General features: G+C 41.0%; 1 protein-coding gene across 1 annotated transcript in view; it reads left to right on the forward strand.

Moving 5' to 3' along the window:
- The window catches only part of LOC127574135 (kalirin-like), a 500,886-nt gene that overhangs the window by 356,510 nt on the left and 129,749 nt on the right, over positions 1-14,627 (forward strand). Inside the window, exons 32-33 of the mRNA XM_052022913.1 lie at positions 256-398; positions 3,234-3,336. Of these exons, the coding sequence (XP_051878873.1) occupies positions 256-398; positions 3,234-3,336 (246 nt within the window). The remainder of the gene's footprint in view (positions 1-255; positions 399-3,233; positions 3,337-14,627) is intronic.

The following is a 14,627-nucleotide window of genomic DNA, read 5'->3' on the forward strand; positions in this document are numbered from 1 at the left end:
TTCAGATAACCTTCAGCTCCAGTTCCTCATTCCCCACCCGAATAGATTGTTTGTTGATTCATGATGTTTATATGGTTGTCACTAATATCCTATATGTGCATCAATAATTCTAATATATTGGCCAAGAATTTTCAGGAGGCTTCTCCCACTCTGTTACCCGACCTTTGACACAAATTTGAGAGAAGCCTTGCTGGCCGTTGACTTTATTGTCACAGTGATAAAATCTTACAAGATCCCCTGTTGTTTGTTCTTAAGGCTTCCAACATTGAAACAAAACAGGATTGGATTAAAAATATTCGGGAGGTAATACAAGAAAGAACTATCCACCTGAAAGGAGCTCTGAAAGAACCTATCCAGTTACCCAAAACCCCAGCAAAACAAAGGAATAATAGCAAAAGGTAGCATTTTCCTTGGTGTATCCATTGTCTTACTTTTGTCTGCTGTTTTATTTCATAACATTTGTGGGGTTTTTATCTCAATAAATCTACACAAAATCACAAAATAAACACTAATGAGAAATCCATTTGTCTTGTTATAACATATCCATCCAGAAAGACCCCATAATCTCACCACCTTCAACCCCTTTCCTCACCAACCCTGTTCCCACCATCATCACTACTCTCTCTCTCTCCTTGGAAGCGCATGTTGTTCATTAAATGATTCCAGGCTTTTCACTTTCATCACTCTGCCCAGTGGTCCAGTTCATCCCTGGAGCAAATTCTAATTTGGTTTCTTTGATGAACAATCCAGTTTAAACAAGATCTCCTTTGGTATTAATTGTTTTAATTGTAATGTTTAACCCTCTCTTTGTTTTATTGATTGCTTTGTTGCATTGGTTGGCCATTATGGAGTGGCAACTTGAGAAAGGACATTATTTTTCATCCTAATATCTTGTCTGTTCATGTTACTGTTATAGAGTTAAAATTTTCAGCGCCTGTGTGGGTTTACTTATCTGTTTATTTTATTTAGCATATGCATGTATCCTGAGCCAAACAAGCATTGTTAGTGATCAGGTGCAGCTCATGGAGTCTTGATGAAGAAGGAACAAGCGACAATGTAGCGGGTCAAACAGAGGCTGCATGACACCAAGATGCACGGTAGCATAGCGGTTAGCGCAACACTATTACAGCGCCAGCGATCGGGGTTCGATTCCCGTCACTGTCTGTAAGGAGTTTGTACGTTCTCCCATGTCTGCGTGGGTTTCCTCCGGGTGCTCCGGTTTCCTCCCACGTTCTAAAGACATGGGGGTAGGTTAATTTGGGGTTCAAAATGGGCTGCGCAGACTCGTTGGGTGGAAGGGCCTGTTACCACGCTGTAAATAAAATTTAAATTTTAAATTTTAAATTTAAAAAGGGACTTATTTAGTGGCTGACGCCAATTGTCAGTCTTCCTGTCTCAAGGCCTCCTCTATATTAGTCCTGTTCAAAAAGGTGTTGTCATGCAATACATGAAACTGGTGGGCTGGGGAGGCTTTTCTGATGCAATAGGAAATGAACCAACCATTCATTAAATCTACCAATTTAATATCTAAATTGATAAGGTATTCCTAATTTTTACATGCTTAAGTAAGGTTACTGTAATATTTCGGAATATCATTGCAAAATATTGCAGACTGACCCCTGTGACAAATACTCACTCACAATGCATTGTGGTATAATTTTATTTGCATGTATTTCAGGTAAATCTAGTGAACCTTGACAGAGAAGCCCGTTTAGTTTTCTAAATAAATCTCATTTTTTTTTGTTGCTGTCAGAAGGCAGAAAAGTAAGCACTGCCTCAGATTTTGGCAAAAAATCTACTGGTCAAACATATTTAACAGTGTACAGATCAGTGACCAATGAACAATAGAACATAGAACAGTACAGCACAGTACGGGCCCTTCGGCCCACGATATTGTGTCGACCTATATAAACCTACTCTCTGATTAATCTAACCCTTCCCTCCTACACAGCCATAACCCTCTATTTTCTTATATCCATGTGCCTATCTAAGAGTCTCTTAAGTGTCCCTGTTGTATCAGCCTCTACCACCACCTCCGGCAATGCGTTCCAGGCACCCACCACTTTCTATGTAAAAAACCTTCTTCTGACATCTCCCCTAAACTTTCCTCCGCTCACCTTAAACAGATGTCCTCTGCCCCTGGTATTGGCCATTGCCACCCTGGGGAGAAGATGCTGGCTGTTCATTCTATCTATGCCTCTCATGATCTTATATACCTCTATCAAGCCACCTCTCATCCTCCATCGCTCCAAAGAGAAAAGCTCTAGCTCGCTCAACCTTTCCTCATAAGACATGTTCTCTAATCCAGGCAGCATCCTGGTAAATCTCCTCTGCATCCTCTCTAAAGCTTCCACATCCTTCCTATAATGAGGCGACCAGAAATGAATACAGTACTCTAAGAGTGGTCTAACCAGACTTTTATAGAGCTGCAACATTACCTTACTGCTCTTGAACTCAATCCCTCAACTAATGAAGGCCAGCACACCATATGCCTTAACCACCCTATCAACTTGTGCAGCAACTTTGAGGGATCTATGGACGTACCCCAAGATCCCTCTGTTCCTCCACACTGCTAAGAACAATACTGAATCCCAACTTTAGAACTTCATTAAACACATTAAATGTATTAAGAGAACTGACAAGCTGGAACGATTAGATCATTTACCATTGTTCCTTAAGATCTATCCTAATTGTCTTCACCACAATTCCCTTGATGCATCTTTCATTTTCCTGTCTAACCAATTAGTTTAAATAATTATTTATAACTACATTCATGTTTTTACAAATATTTTTGTTTTGATAAAATATAACACGTTCACTGTAGAGGCAGCACCATTTTTTTACATCAAGTTGTCAAGCACTTACCTTTGTCTCCAACAATCACAAAGGACTGACTTTATTTTATAAACACCAAAAGTATGCCAGAGAGTATTTATTATTCTACAACCATTATCTTTTGAGCTTTCAAACAGTCTATACATTTTAAGGTTTCTATATTATTTATCCTTACTTCATTTACTCTTACGTGGCCCATGAACCACCTACTGCTCTTTCAGTATCCTTTCTATCTATGTCACACTGCTCTCACTCAAGTAACTTACCAATATCCATAAGACCCACATCCTTAAACACTTAAGCAAAAAGTTTACCATTACAGTTCTTTGTACTTCTCCATCAGCATCTTTTGTTTAGGGAGCAAGAACTTAAAAATTTAATGTTGTTCTTATCCTTAGGGATATGGGAGAAGATGGAGATAGTCAGGGAGATGGTAGCAGTCAGCCAGATACTATTTCTATTGCATCGAGGACCTCGCAGAATACCATGGACAGTGATAAGGTAGGTGCAATTTCATGGAATCAGTAGGTCTGCACTTATGAATTCATCTGCAACATTCTGAACAGTGCAAATCCAATAAGCCCTCATTAGCTGCTGAATTACCATCTGCAAGTCTGCATACATGCAAGGTGGGTCATGTAATAAATATAGTATGTTCCTCCAGAGCCCTCTCCTGTGGTTTTAATTGAATCCTGTTTACCATGAGCTGGATTGCATTTGATGTCTTGTGCTGGCAAATAGTGAAATACAATAATGTGTGGCTGGATCCGAGGTCCAGAGCATGTGCCTGATGTGCAGTCAGAGCCAGGGTGGGGTCGGGAGTGTGGGCTGGGTGTGTTTTGACAAGCTGATACTTGCAAGCTAAACATACAAGTTGAAGTTTACACAGAAGTTATTGTACCCATGTGGTTGACCACTGTATGCCACTGAAGCCTTAGTGTCATTGCCGATGGCCATAGTGGATTCCCCAATTTTATTATCTGCCAGAAGACCATCCCTCATGAATAATGAAGACTTCATTGTCTCAAAAAAGCGGTTGCTGGGGAGGGCTTCAGGTAAGACTGAAGCACAGGGTCCTAAGGCCCTCCCTTGCTAGCATCCTCCTGACTAATATGCAGTCATTAGAAAACAAGATTAAGGACCTCAGACCAAGACTGCTTTATCAGAGGGACATGAGGGAACTGCTATGTACTCTGTTTCACAGAGACATGGCTCACTCTCAACACTCCTGACACAGTAATCCAGCCTGAGAGTTTTTCGATCCACCACATGGACTGAACGGCAGTGTCAAGTAAGGGAAAAGCTGGTGTCTGCTTTAGGATAAACTCGTCGTGGTGCATGGACATGGCTGTCTTGTCCCATTCCTGCTCCCCCGACCTGGAATATCTGGCAGCGAAGTGCTGCCCATCTTACCTCCCGCAGGAGTTCTCACCATCATCCTGACTGCAGTCTACATCTCACCTTAAGCAGACATCAAGCTAGCACTTGATTAATTAACTGCTGTAATCAACAAGAACAAAGCAGCGGACCCCGACGCCTGTCACGTCGTGGCAGGAGACTTTAATCAGGCTAGCTTGAAGAAGTCTCTGCCTAACTACTTTCAACACATCACCTGCAATACTAGAGGACTCAACACATCCAACAACTGATATATCACCATCAAGAAAACCTACCGCTCCGTCCCTCACCAGCACTTTGGTAAATCCGACCACCTGGCTGTACTACTTCTTCCTGCATACAGACAAATACTGAAGAGCGCGGAACTAGTGAAGAGGACTACGAAGAGCTGGATGGCAGAGACGGAGGAGCAAATTCGGGATTGCTTCAAGTCAGTGGACTGGACCATGTTCAAGGATTTGTCAGCAGACCTAAATGAATATGCCACAGTTGTCACTAACTTCATGAGGACATGCATGGGTGCGTGTGTACCCACAAAAACATTCCGAGCCTTCCACAACCAGAAGCCCTAAATGAACCAGCATATTCGTTATCTGCTGAGGGCTAGGTCTGTGGCGTTCAGGACAAGCGATCCAAAGTCATATTGGAAGTCCAGGTACAACCATTGCAAGTTCAAAGAGGCAATTTTGGACTAAACTGGAATCACAGATGGAGGCTTGACAGCTGTGGCAGGGCTTGCTCAATATTACTTCCTACGTGGCGAGATCAGGCAGCATAAATGGCAATGACCCATCACTCCTGGATGAGCTCAATGCCTTTAATGCAGACTTTGATAGGTAGAAGTATGACACACGCACACAAGCCCCCACATCTCTAGATGACCCTGTAATCTTGGTCTCTGAAGCCGACGTCCGGGCATCCTTCAAGAGGGCGAATCCACAAAAGGTGTCTGATCCAGATGGCGTACCTGGCTGAGTACAAAAGATCTGTGCAGACCAACTGGCTGGAGTATTTATGGACATATTCAACCTTCCGCTTCTGCAGTCTGAGATTCCCATCTGCTTCAAAAAGGCATCTATTGTACCGGTGCCCAAGAAGAACATGGTGACCTGCCTCAATGACTACCATCTGGTAGCGTTTACATCAACTGTAATGAAGTGCTTCGAGAGGTTGGTTATGGCGCGAATCAATTCTTACCTTAGAGATGACTGGATCCGCTTCAGTTTTACTACCGCCACAAAGCAGATGCGATTTCTCTGGCCCTTCACTGCTCTGGACAACAGGAACTCATAGATCAGGCTGCTGTTCATTGACTATAGCTCAGCGTTCAACACAATCATCCCGTCCAAACTCATCATCAAGCTTCAAGACCTGGGCCTCTGTACCTCCCTTTGCAACTGGATACTCAACTTCCTCATTGGCAGACCTCAATCAGTGAGGATTGGTAACAGCATCTGCTCCTCACTGACTATCAACACAGGTGAACCTCAAGATTGCGTGCTTAGCCCCCGCTCTACACTCTACACACATGACTGTGTGGCTAGGCACAGCTCCAATGCCATATGCAAGTTTGCTGACGACACCACTGTTGTTGGACGAATCACAGGTCGTGATGAGTCAGCTTACCAGAGAGAGATAGGACACCTGGTTGAATGGTGCAACAACAACAGCCTCTCACTCAACATCAGTAAAACTAAAGAGCTGATTGTTGACTTAAGGAAGGAGAAGGAGGGCGAACATGCACCAGTCTACATTGGGGGATCGGCAGTGAAGAGAGTCAGCAGCTTTAAATTCCTGGGCATTAACATATTGGATGTCCTATCCTGGGTCCAGCACATAGAGGCAATCACAAGGAAAGCGCACCAGTGCCTTTACTTTCTTCTAAAAGTTGTGTATGTTTAATTGATATTTTTCTTGTGAGTGCTGCTTATATGATGCTATGTGCCTGTGATGCTGCTGTAAGTAAGTTTTCATTGCACCTGTGCATACACGGACGTGCATATGACAACAAATTCAACTTTGACTTTGACTTTGATTTTGATTTAGTGTATTATGTGAATCATATAATATTGATATGGACCTCAGAATATGTGAAATTGTACTTTGACCTTGATAAGGCTGAAAAAATCAAATTTTGTTACAGAATCCTGTAAAAACAGGAAAAGTTCATTTGTTCCAACATAACTCTCTGCAGGGGCTATACCTTTAATCCTGTTTTATCCCCCCTTTCTCTGTACACATTTCAATACTTTTTTCAAAAATCATACATTTCCATTATAAAAATTATTGGAGTCTGTTTCTTTGAGGACGCGTAATATCCTGGCAACTTTTTCATTATAATCCAGTGGAAAATAATTTTCCTAACATTTCTGGATTTTCTTGTTAATGATTTTAAATGTATGCCCTTTAGTTACTGATCAGTGGAAATTGATCTTCCTAATGAAAGCATTTCATGATTTTCTAATCTCTAATAAACCTCAGCATCTACTCAAAAGATAAAAGTCTCATTTCTCTGTTTTTATCCTGACAGTTATAACCTCTTATCTCTGGTATTGTAGCCAATGAATAATGTAAGTTTAGTTTTGTACTCTGCATCTTATTGAGGAGTGAACCTTATCTTAGTGGTCAAAGTCTAATTTTGAATTGAGCTTTGCTGTAGTTAGCTTGCTGAGTTATCTCAGTGAAGTGCATGTGTCCAGTGGTAATTTTCCTTGTCTCTGAGCTAAAAAAAAGTTAAGCTGAAGTCCAATCCAAGTACTCCAGTATCTTCAGCACAACAGGCAAAGGTATGCAGAAGATGAGCAAAAAGGGAACACATGAGGGAGAGTGGTATGATCTGTGTGGTATTTGTCATGACTTTATTTCTCAACATGATTTGGAGAATGTTTGTTTTTGGCTTGATTGTCAGTGACAGAAGGAAGATAGGATGGGTACAGTTGGTCAATCAGCATTTGGTGTTTGTATATTTGTCTTACAGTGAGATAAATTGGACATGGATTGAGATTATCAACTCGTGTCCCTTCTCTTTTCTTCCTTCTCCTGCTCTGCAACGACTGATTGTACAGATAGGGACAAAGGCTGAGTCCTTGTGATGGCAAGGTTCTGCAGGATACAGCTGTCAACCATGAAACTTAAGCCCTGCTCTGTGAAAGGGGTCGAGGTGGTGGAATCTTGTTGTGGCTTACCAGTGATCTCATGTGGTTGCTCAATGCAGTTAGCACAGCAGACCCCTTCAGGATGAAGACAGCATGATAGGGTATCAGATATTGACCTGCATGATTATGCATCAGCTTGTCAATGAGAGTGTAGAATCCCTTCCATTTATGGTACATCTGCATGTTCACTCAGCATATGCAATCCAAGGTGCATGTTTGCTCTGCCTGTTGCTCTCCAGGAAATGCAGTGTAGTCAGCTCTCATACAATGGAGTGTGTTAATGACCACTCTAAGGCAACATTATTTTTTAATTTATTCATTTTTGGCATCTGATGTGTCACTGGCAACAGCAGCATTTATAGCTTACTCACTGCAGGATATCCAGCCTCTGACTTGCTCTTATAGTGACAGTATTTATACCAGGTTTAGTTGAATTTCTGATCAATGATAACCTTCAGGATGTTGATAATGGGAGATTTGGCAATTGTAATACCATTGAATGTCAAGGATAAGTGGTAAGATCCCTCTTGTTGGAAATGATCAGTGCCAGGCAGTTTTGAGGTGCAAATCTTACTTGCTACTTTTCAGCCTGTGCTTGAATGTTGTTTTGGTCATACAGCATGCATACAAGCATAGACTGCCTCACTTGCTGAGGAGTTGTGAATAGAATTGAACATTGTGCTGTCATCAACAAGTATCTCCGCTTCTGACATTATGATGGAAGGAAAGTAATCGATGAAGCAGCTAAAGATGATTAGGCTGAGGAAGCTCTTCTGATGATATCCTGCAGCATTGTCCTGTTGCTGGGATGATTGACATCCAATTGCTACAACTATCTGCCTTTGTGGCAGGTATGCCTGTAAACATTGAAGTATTTATCTCCTGATGCTCACTGGCTTCAGTTTTGCCAGAGTTATTTGATATCACATGATCAAATGTTGTGTTGATGTCAAGGGCAGTTGGTCTTACCTTGCCTCCGGAATTCAGCTCTTTGATCCTTTTTTGGACCGGGCTGGGATGTGGTCTGGAGCTGAGTGATTCTGGCAAAACCCAAGGTAGGTTAATACTGAATAAGTGCCACTTAATAGCAATGTTGACAACAACTGCCATCACTTTGATGAGAGTAGACTGACTGGGCAGCAATTAAATGGATTGGATTTGTCCTTTTTTTTATGAACCGTACACAACTTGGCATTTTCTATTGTCAAATTGCTGTCTGTGTTGTAACTACTCTTGAACAGCCTATGTAAAGATTCAGCTAATTCTAGAACACGGGTCTTCAGTATTACGGCTGTGATATCTGATCCCTTAGCTTTTGATGTATCCAGTGCTGTCAACAATTTCTTTATGCCATACAGAGTGAATCAGTGGGTTCAGTGAAGGTGTGAATCTCAGCAGTAAGCTGAGTACATGGCAAACCGTGTAAAGTCCCAAATATCTTCTGATCCAGCTGGAATGAATGTAACACAATAGAACCTCATTGCCCCAGTTATTTTGGGTGACTGGAACTTGGTGCAAATTAAGGCATGTGCCCCAATATATTTTACCACCTTAAATCAATGGAAGGTAAAATGAGATGGACTGACCAGGATAGGAATAGTTCAGCCTAGAGATAATGTAGGTGTGGATAAGGGTTTCAGCAGAAGAAGGGCTGAGGTAGAATGCCATGGACAATTGTTAGAGAGGGGGAAGTAGTTTTTTTTTGTGTTGAAGATATGTGCTTCAAGCTGCTTCTCAGCTCAAGCAGGATACCAAGACTGTAAACAGTCTGATTCCCCTCAGAAATCTGCCAGAAGAGAGGTGGTGATGGAAACTAAAAATAAGGCTTTAATTTTCCAAATATTTAATTAGAGGAAATTTTTGCTCTTCCAATCCTGGATATGGAACAAGCAGTCCAACAGCATAGAGGCAGTGATGGAAAGGTACAGCTGGGGCATGGAAATCAACCATATGTATTTGAATACAACCCATAGATGAAAAGTAGGAGGGGATAATATCATCAGGGGACAAGAAAAGTAATGGCACGTGTGCAGAAAGAGAAGTGATTTCAACTGCTTCGCTAGCTGCGATTAGAAAGTAGAGTAGAACTTTGCTCGATGACAGGTGAGAGGCATTGAAGAGAATGCTACAGTCAACTGGTCAAAGGCTCCAAAAAAGTAAGGAAAGATAAGAAAGGATAGGTATTCTTTATCAAAATGCTCAGGATGTCATGTGACTTTGAAAGGATCTGTTTTGTTTCTGTGGCAGAGGTAAAAACAGTAAAATACAGGACCCTGCTTTGAAAGTCAATGTGGAGAGGGAGGGAGGCAAGCAGATTCCAAATTTACTAATTATATGAGTAGAATATAATTCTTCTTTTAATAGAAGATTCAAATAGTGCATGATTTCTTCTGTTATTAATTGCCTGCAATCAAAACCTCATTTGAAAGCTGTGTTACCACAATTTCTTTACAAATCAATTATAATGGTGCAGAACTGTAGGAATTAAATTTGAAATGTTTTACAACGGTTTTGGATCAATAAACCATGAGTTTCAGATGCTGTGGTTCAGAGTAACTGAGGAGTTCATTAATTTCATTGAGCATGATTAAATGTTCATACCTTTTGACTTATTGAACTTTGAAAACTCCAGAGAATCTTATTGGTCTATACATTTAAAAAATAAATATATTTCAATGTAGAAATGTTATTTTAATCAAGCCCAATTGATTATTTCATGCTGGCCAGGTGCCATGCAATGACCACCATCACCTGTCCATGACATTCAATGTCATTATCATTACTAACCCCTTCATCAACAGCCTGGGAGACACCATTGACCAGAAACTTAATTGGACCAGCCACGTAATTTTGGCTACAAGAACAGATCAGAGGCTGGCTATCTTGCAGCAAATGACTAACCTCTTGACTCCTTCAAACTTTTTCACAATTTGCAAAGCAGAAGTTAAAAGTGCGATGGAATCATCTCCACCTGCCTGGATGAGTACAGTGCAAACTGCACTCAGGAAGCTCAACACCATCCAGCTCATTGACTTGCAATCAAATGAAAATCAAAAACCTGAAGATGCTGTAAATCTGAAATAAAAACAGAAAGTGCTGAAAATACTCAGCAGGTCAGGCGGCATCTATGGGAAGAGAAACGGAGTTAATGTTTCAGATTGAAGACTGTTTGTCAGAACTGGGAAAGAGATATAAGAAGCTCATTAAGTTGCAGGGAGGTTGGGGGAGGGGGATGCCTCTGATAGAGTAAAACCCAGGTGACCGATTTTGGCTGCCATGCCATATGCCCCTTAAAATATTCATTCCATTACCACCAAAGTCCACTGCAGTTTCTCGCAAAGGCTTCCTCAATAGTGCCTCCCAAGCCACTCAGAAGAGCAAGGACAGCAGACATGCAGGAACAATGTGAGTTGCAATTTCCTGTCTAAATTGGACACTATCTATACCTGAAAATATATCGCCCCTTCTTCACCATTGATGGGTCCATATCATGATAAACAGCTCTGTGGGAAAGTCTTCACGCTGCAGCAATTAAGGAGAGGATGTTACTAGTAACATCTATTCCTGTAAGTGAATTGAATAAAAAAAAATTGTATGTGGCATTTATGAGTCACTATACCCAGTTAATAAGAAGCTGATTCATCATTAGCATGCCATTGCAATAATACCGAGGGAGTACTTTGGAACTAGAATATGTGAATTTATGCAATACATCCAGTCCAGCATTGAGCCTGGTACCTTTAAGATTATCCAGGAGCTTATGGACAAAAAAGTCACTGTGGCACACTTAATAATTTTCCAAAATGGAACTTTAACAGTACACAAAGAACTCTTTATATCAAGAATTGCTGCACTTTAGCACTCTCAGACTGCTAGATTTTAGCAGATGAGGTGCATAGTGATTTAATCTAAGTGAAAACCTGGTGTGTGACAGCATTTGAGTAAATGAAGCTGATTGACCAACTTTCATAAAAACAAGGTAAGTTAATACTCTTAGTTAAAGTTTTGACTGTTATTGGTTTGGAGCTGAGGCTTGGAAATGTAATGTTTTATTTGTTGAAACATACATTTTTTTAAAATCTGCTGAGGCAAGCCCAGAAGAAACAGTATTTCTTAAATGGGTCATAACTAGCAGTCCAGGGTTCTCTTTGTTGAGCATTATTCATGAACTCCAGGAAACAAGTGCATGTTCATTATGAGGTTGGGACAGCATTAAAACAAAATACCAAAATGAAATGCAGCAGATGCCAGAAATCTGAAATAAAAACAGAAAATGCTAGAAATGCCTTGTAGATTTGGCAGCTTCTCTGGAGAGAGAAACAGGGTTAACATCTCAACTTGATGACCATTCGTCAGTTAGAGGTAAAGAAGCTTTAAGATTCAGGCAAAGTGGGTGGGGAGAAAAGAACAAAAGGAAAGATCTGTGAAAGGGGATTCAAAGACAAAAGGCTGCTAATATAAGGCACAAAGGGGTGGTATAGGAAAAAAACAGTCAATAAACAAAAGCTATGTCGAGAGAAAGTGTATATAGAAATAGAATTGTTATTTGAAATAAGGCTGAACAAGCAAAGATAGTGTCCAGCTTCACTATCTTTGAATTGACTGCCTTTACAAATTGCAAAAGCTCTAAAAGAGGCAGAAGTGTGTAATGTAAATCAGTTTCTTCGGGAGAGACAAGAAATTGGTATTGGTATTGGTTTATTATTGTCACTTGTACCGAGGTACAGTGAAAAACTTGTCTTACAAACCGATCTTACAGGTCAATTCATTACACAGTACAGTTACATCAAGTTAGTACAGAGTGCGTTGATGTAGTACAGGCAAAAAAAATAACAGTACAGAGTAAAGTGTCATAGCTACAGAGAAAGTGCAGTGCAATAAGGTGCAAGGTCACAACAAGGTAGATCATGAGGTCATAGGTCATAGTCCATCTCATTGTGTAAGGGAACTGTTCAATAGTCTTATCACAGTGGGGTAGAAGCTGTCCTTAAGTCTGGTGGTACGTGCCCTCAGGCTCCTGTATCTTCTACCCGATGGAAGAGTAGAGGAGAGAGTATGTCCCGGGTGGGTGGGGTCTTTGATTATGCTAGCTGCTTCACCAAAACAACAAGAGGTAAAGACAGAGTCCAAGGAGGGGAGACTGGTGTCCGTGATGCACTGGGCGGTGTCCACAACTCCCTGCAGCTTCTTGCAGTCTTGGGCAGAGCAGTTACCGTACCAAGCCGTGATACATCCTGATAGGATGCTTTCTACGGTGCATTGGTAAAAGTTGGTGAGAGTCAAAGGGGACAAACCAAATTTCTTTAGCCTCCTGAGGAAGTAGAGGCGCTGGTGAGCTTTCTTGGCCAGTGTTGAGAATAATCGTGCCAGAGGAATTGCCGCCTATCCTCACTGATTGCGGTCTGTTTGTTAGAAAGTCAAGGATCCAGTTACAGAGGGAGGTGTTGAGTCCTAGGTCTCCGAGTTTGGTGACAAGCTTGCTTGGTATTATTGTATTGAAGGCAGAGCTGTAGTCAATAAACAATAGTCTAATGTAAGTGTCCTTACTGTCCAGATGCTCCAGAGCTGAGTGAAGGGCCAGGGAGATGGCATCCATTGTAGACCTGTTTCGGCGATAGGCGAATTGCAATGGGTCCAGGTTGTCTGGTAGGCTCGAGTTGATGCGTGCCATGACCAACCTCTCAAAGCACTTCATGATGGTGGATGTCAGAGCCACTGGTCGGTAGTCATTGAGGCATGTTACCTTGCTTTTCTTTGGTACCGGGATGATAGTGGTCTTCTTAAAACAGTGAAAAAGTGAGGCAAAAACAATTTTATTTTGAAGAGGAATGTTTTCCTTCCCCTCTAAAATGGCAATGTGGGCATGTTTTCCCTTATACTGTTGTGTTGTGGCAAAAATTCTAGTTTCATATATAAAAAATTTGGAGCACATGTGACTAGATACCAAAATAGTGTCATGAAAGCAACACGCTGTTACTGAATACAAAATGGTAATAGAAAAAAAAGATGTGAACAGATGAAAGGATTAATACAAGGCACATCTCTGTAACTATGTCATATGTTGCTCCAAAATCTGTTATGGTCCATTAATACTTCTTATCCATGCAACTGAAACTTTGTCATATGCATTTTTTCTGTCAATGCATGGCTACACTCTGATCAGAATTCCAAAGTTTCAATTAAACGAATTATTACCCAGAAAAATCTTGTAATTTTTAAATCAAAAGCCTCATATTGTAATCAACACCTCAAATAAGTATCTGGATCAGACGTGATTCTCAGTATGAGTTATTTTCAGAAAGAACATTTTATCCAGTCACAGTGCTGACTAAACATCCTCTGCTAAATTAGCAGACAAGGCTTTTATGAGTCCTTCAAAGAAATCTCTATTTTAAATGGATAAAAATTGGTTACCTAACTTTTAAGATGGATGAGAAAGTGCAGAAAGATTTGCCAGAAAGGATTTCAGCTGCAAAGTTAGACTGAAGCTGTGATTGTACTCATTGGAACAAAGAATTTTAAGAGATTTGTAAAGATGCACAAGATCATGAATTGTTTAGGCAGTATGAATAGAGAAAGTTGTTCCCTTAAGCAGATGGTCAAGGACCAGGGTATGCGTTTAAAATTTTAGACAAAAAATACAAGGGGAATATGAGGAAAAACTATTTTACACAGAAAGTAGCTGTGATCTGGAATTCACTACCTGCAAGAATAATGGAAACAAAATCAATCAGTGCCTCCAAAATGGGAGAATTATTGCAGTGTTATGAGGAAGGAGGGCAGGGGGAAATTGACTGGATTGCACTAATAGGAAATAACATAGAGACACAAGAAACTGCAGATGCCAAAATCTGGAGCAACAAACAAGATTCTGGAGGAACTCAGTGGGTCAGGCAGCATCTGTAGAGGGAAATGAACAGTTGACATTTCGGGTTGAGACCCTTCATCTGGTCTGAAAGACAGAGAGGAAATAGCCAGTATTAAAAGATGAAGGGAAGGGGTGGAGCAAAAGTTAGCAAGCGATAGGTGGGGAGGGGTGATAATCATATGAGGGAGGGAAGAGTGGAAATAGCAACAGAGGCTGGGAGGTGATAGGTGGAGGTGACAAAGGGCTAAAGGTCGTGGAATCTGATAGGAAAGGAAGGTGGAGCATAGGATCAAATAAGGGAGTGGGGAAGGCAGATGGGAACAGTGGGAGGAAGGTACTCAGTGGGAGGAGTGAGTGGGTGATTGTCAGAT

Source organism: Pristis pectinata, chromosome 1, assembly GCF_009764475.1.
Source record: "Pristis pectinata isolate sPriPec2 chromosome 1, sPriPec2.1.pri, whole genome shotgun sequence".
In the NCBI taxonomy this organism is placed as follows: domain Eukaryota; kingdom Metazoa; phylum Chordata; class Chondrichthyes; order Rhinopristiformes; family Pristidae; genus Pristis; species Pristis pectinata.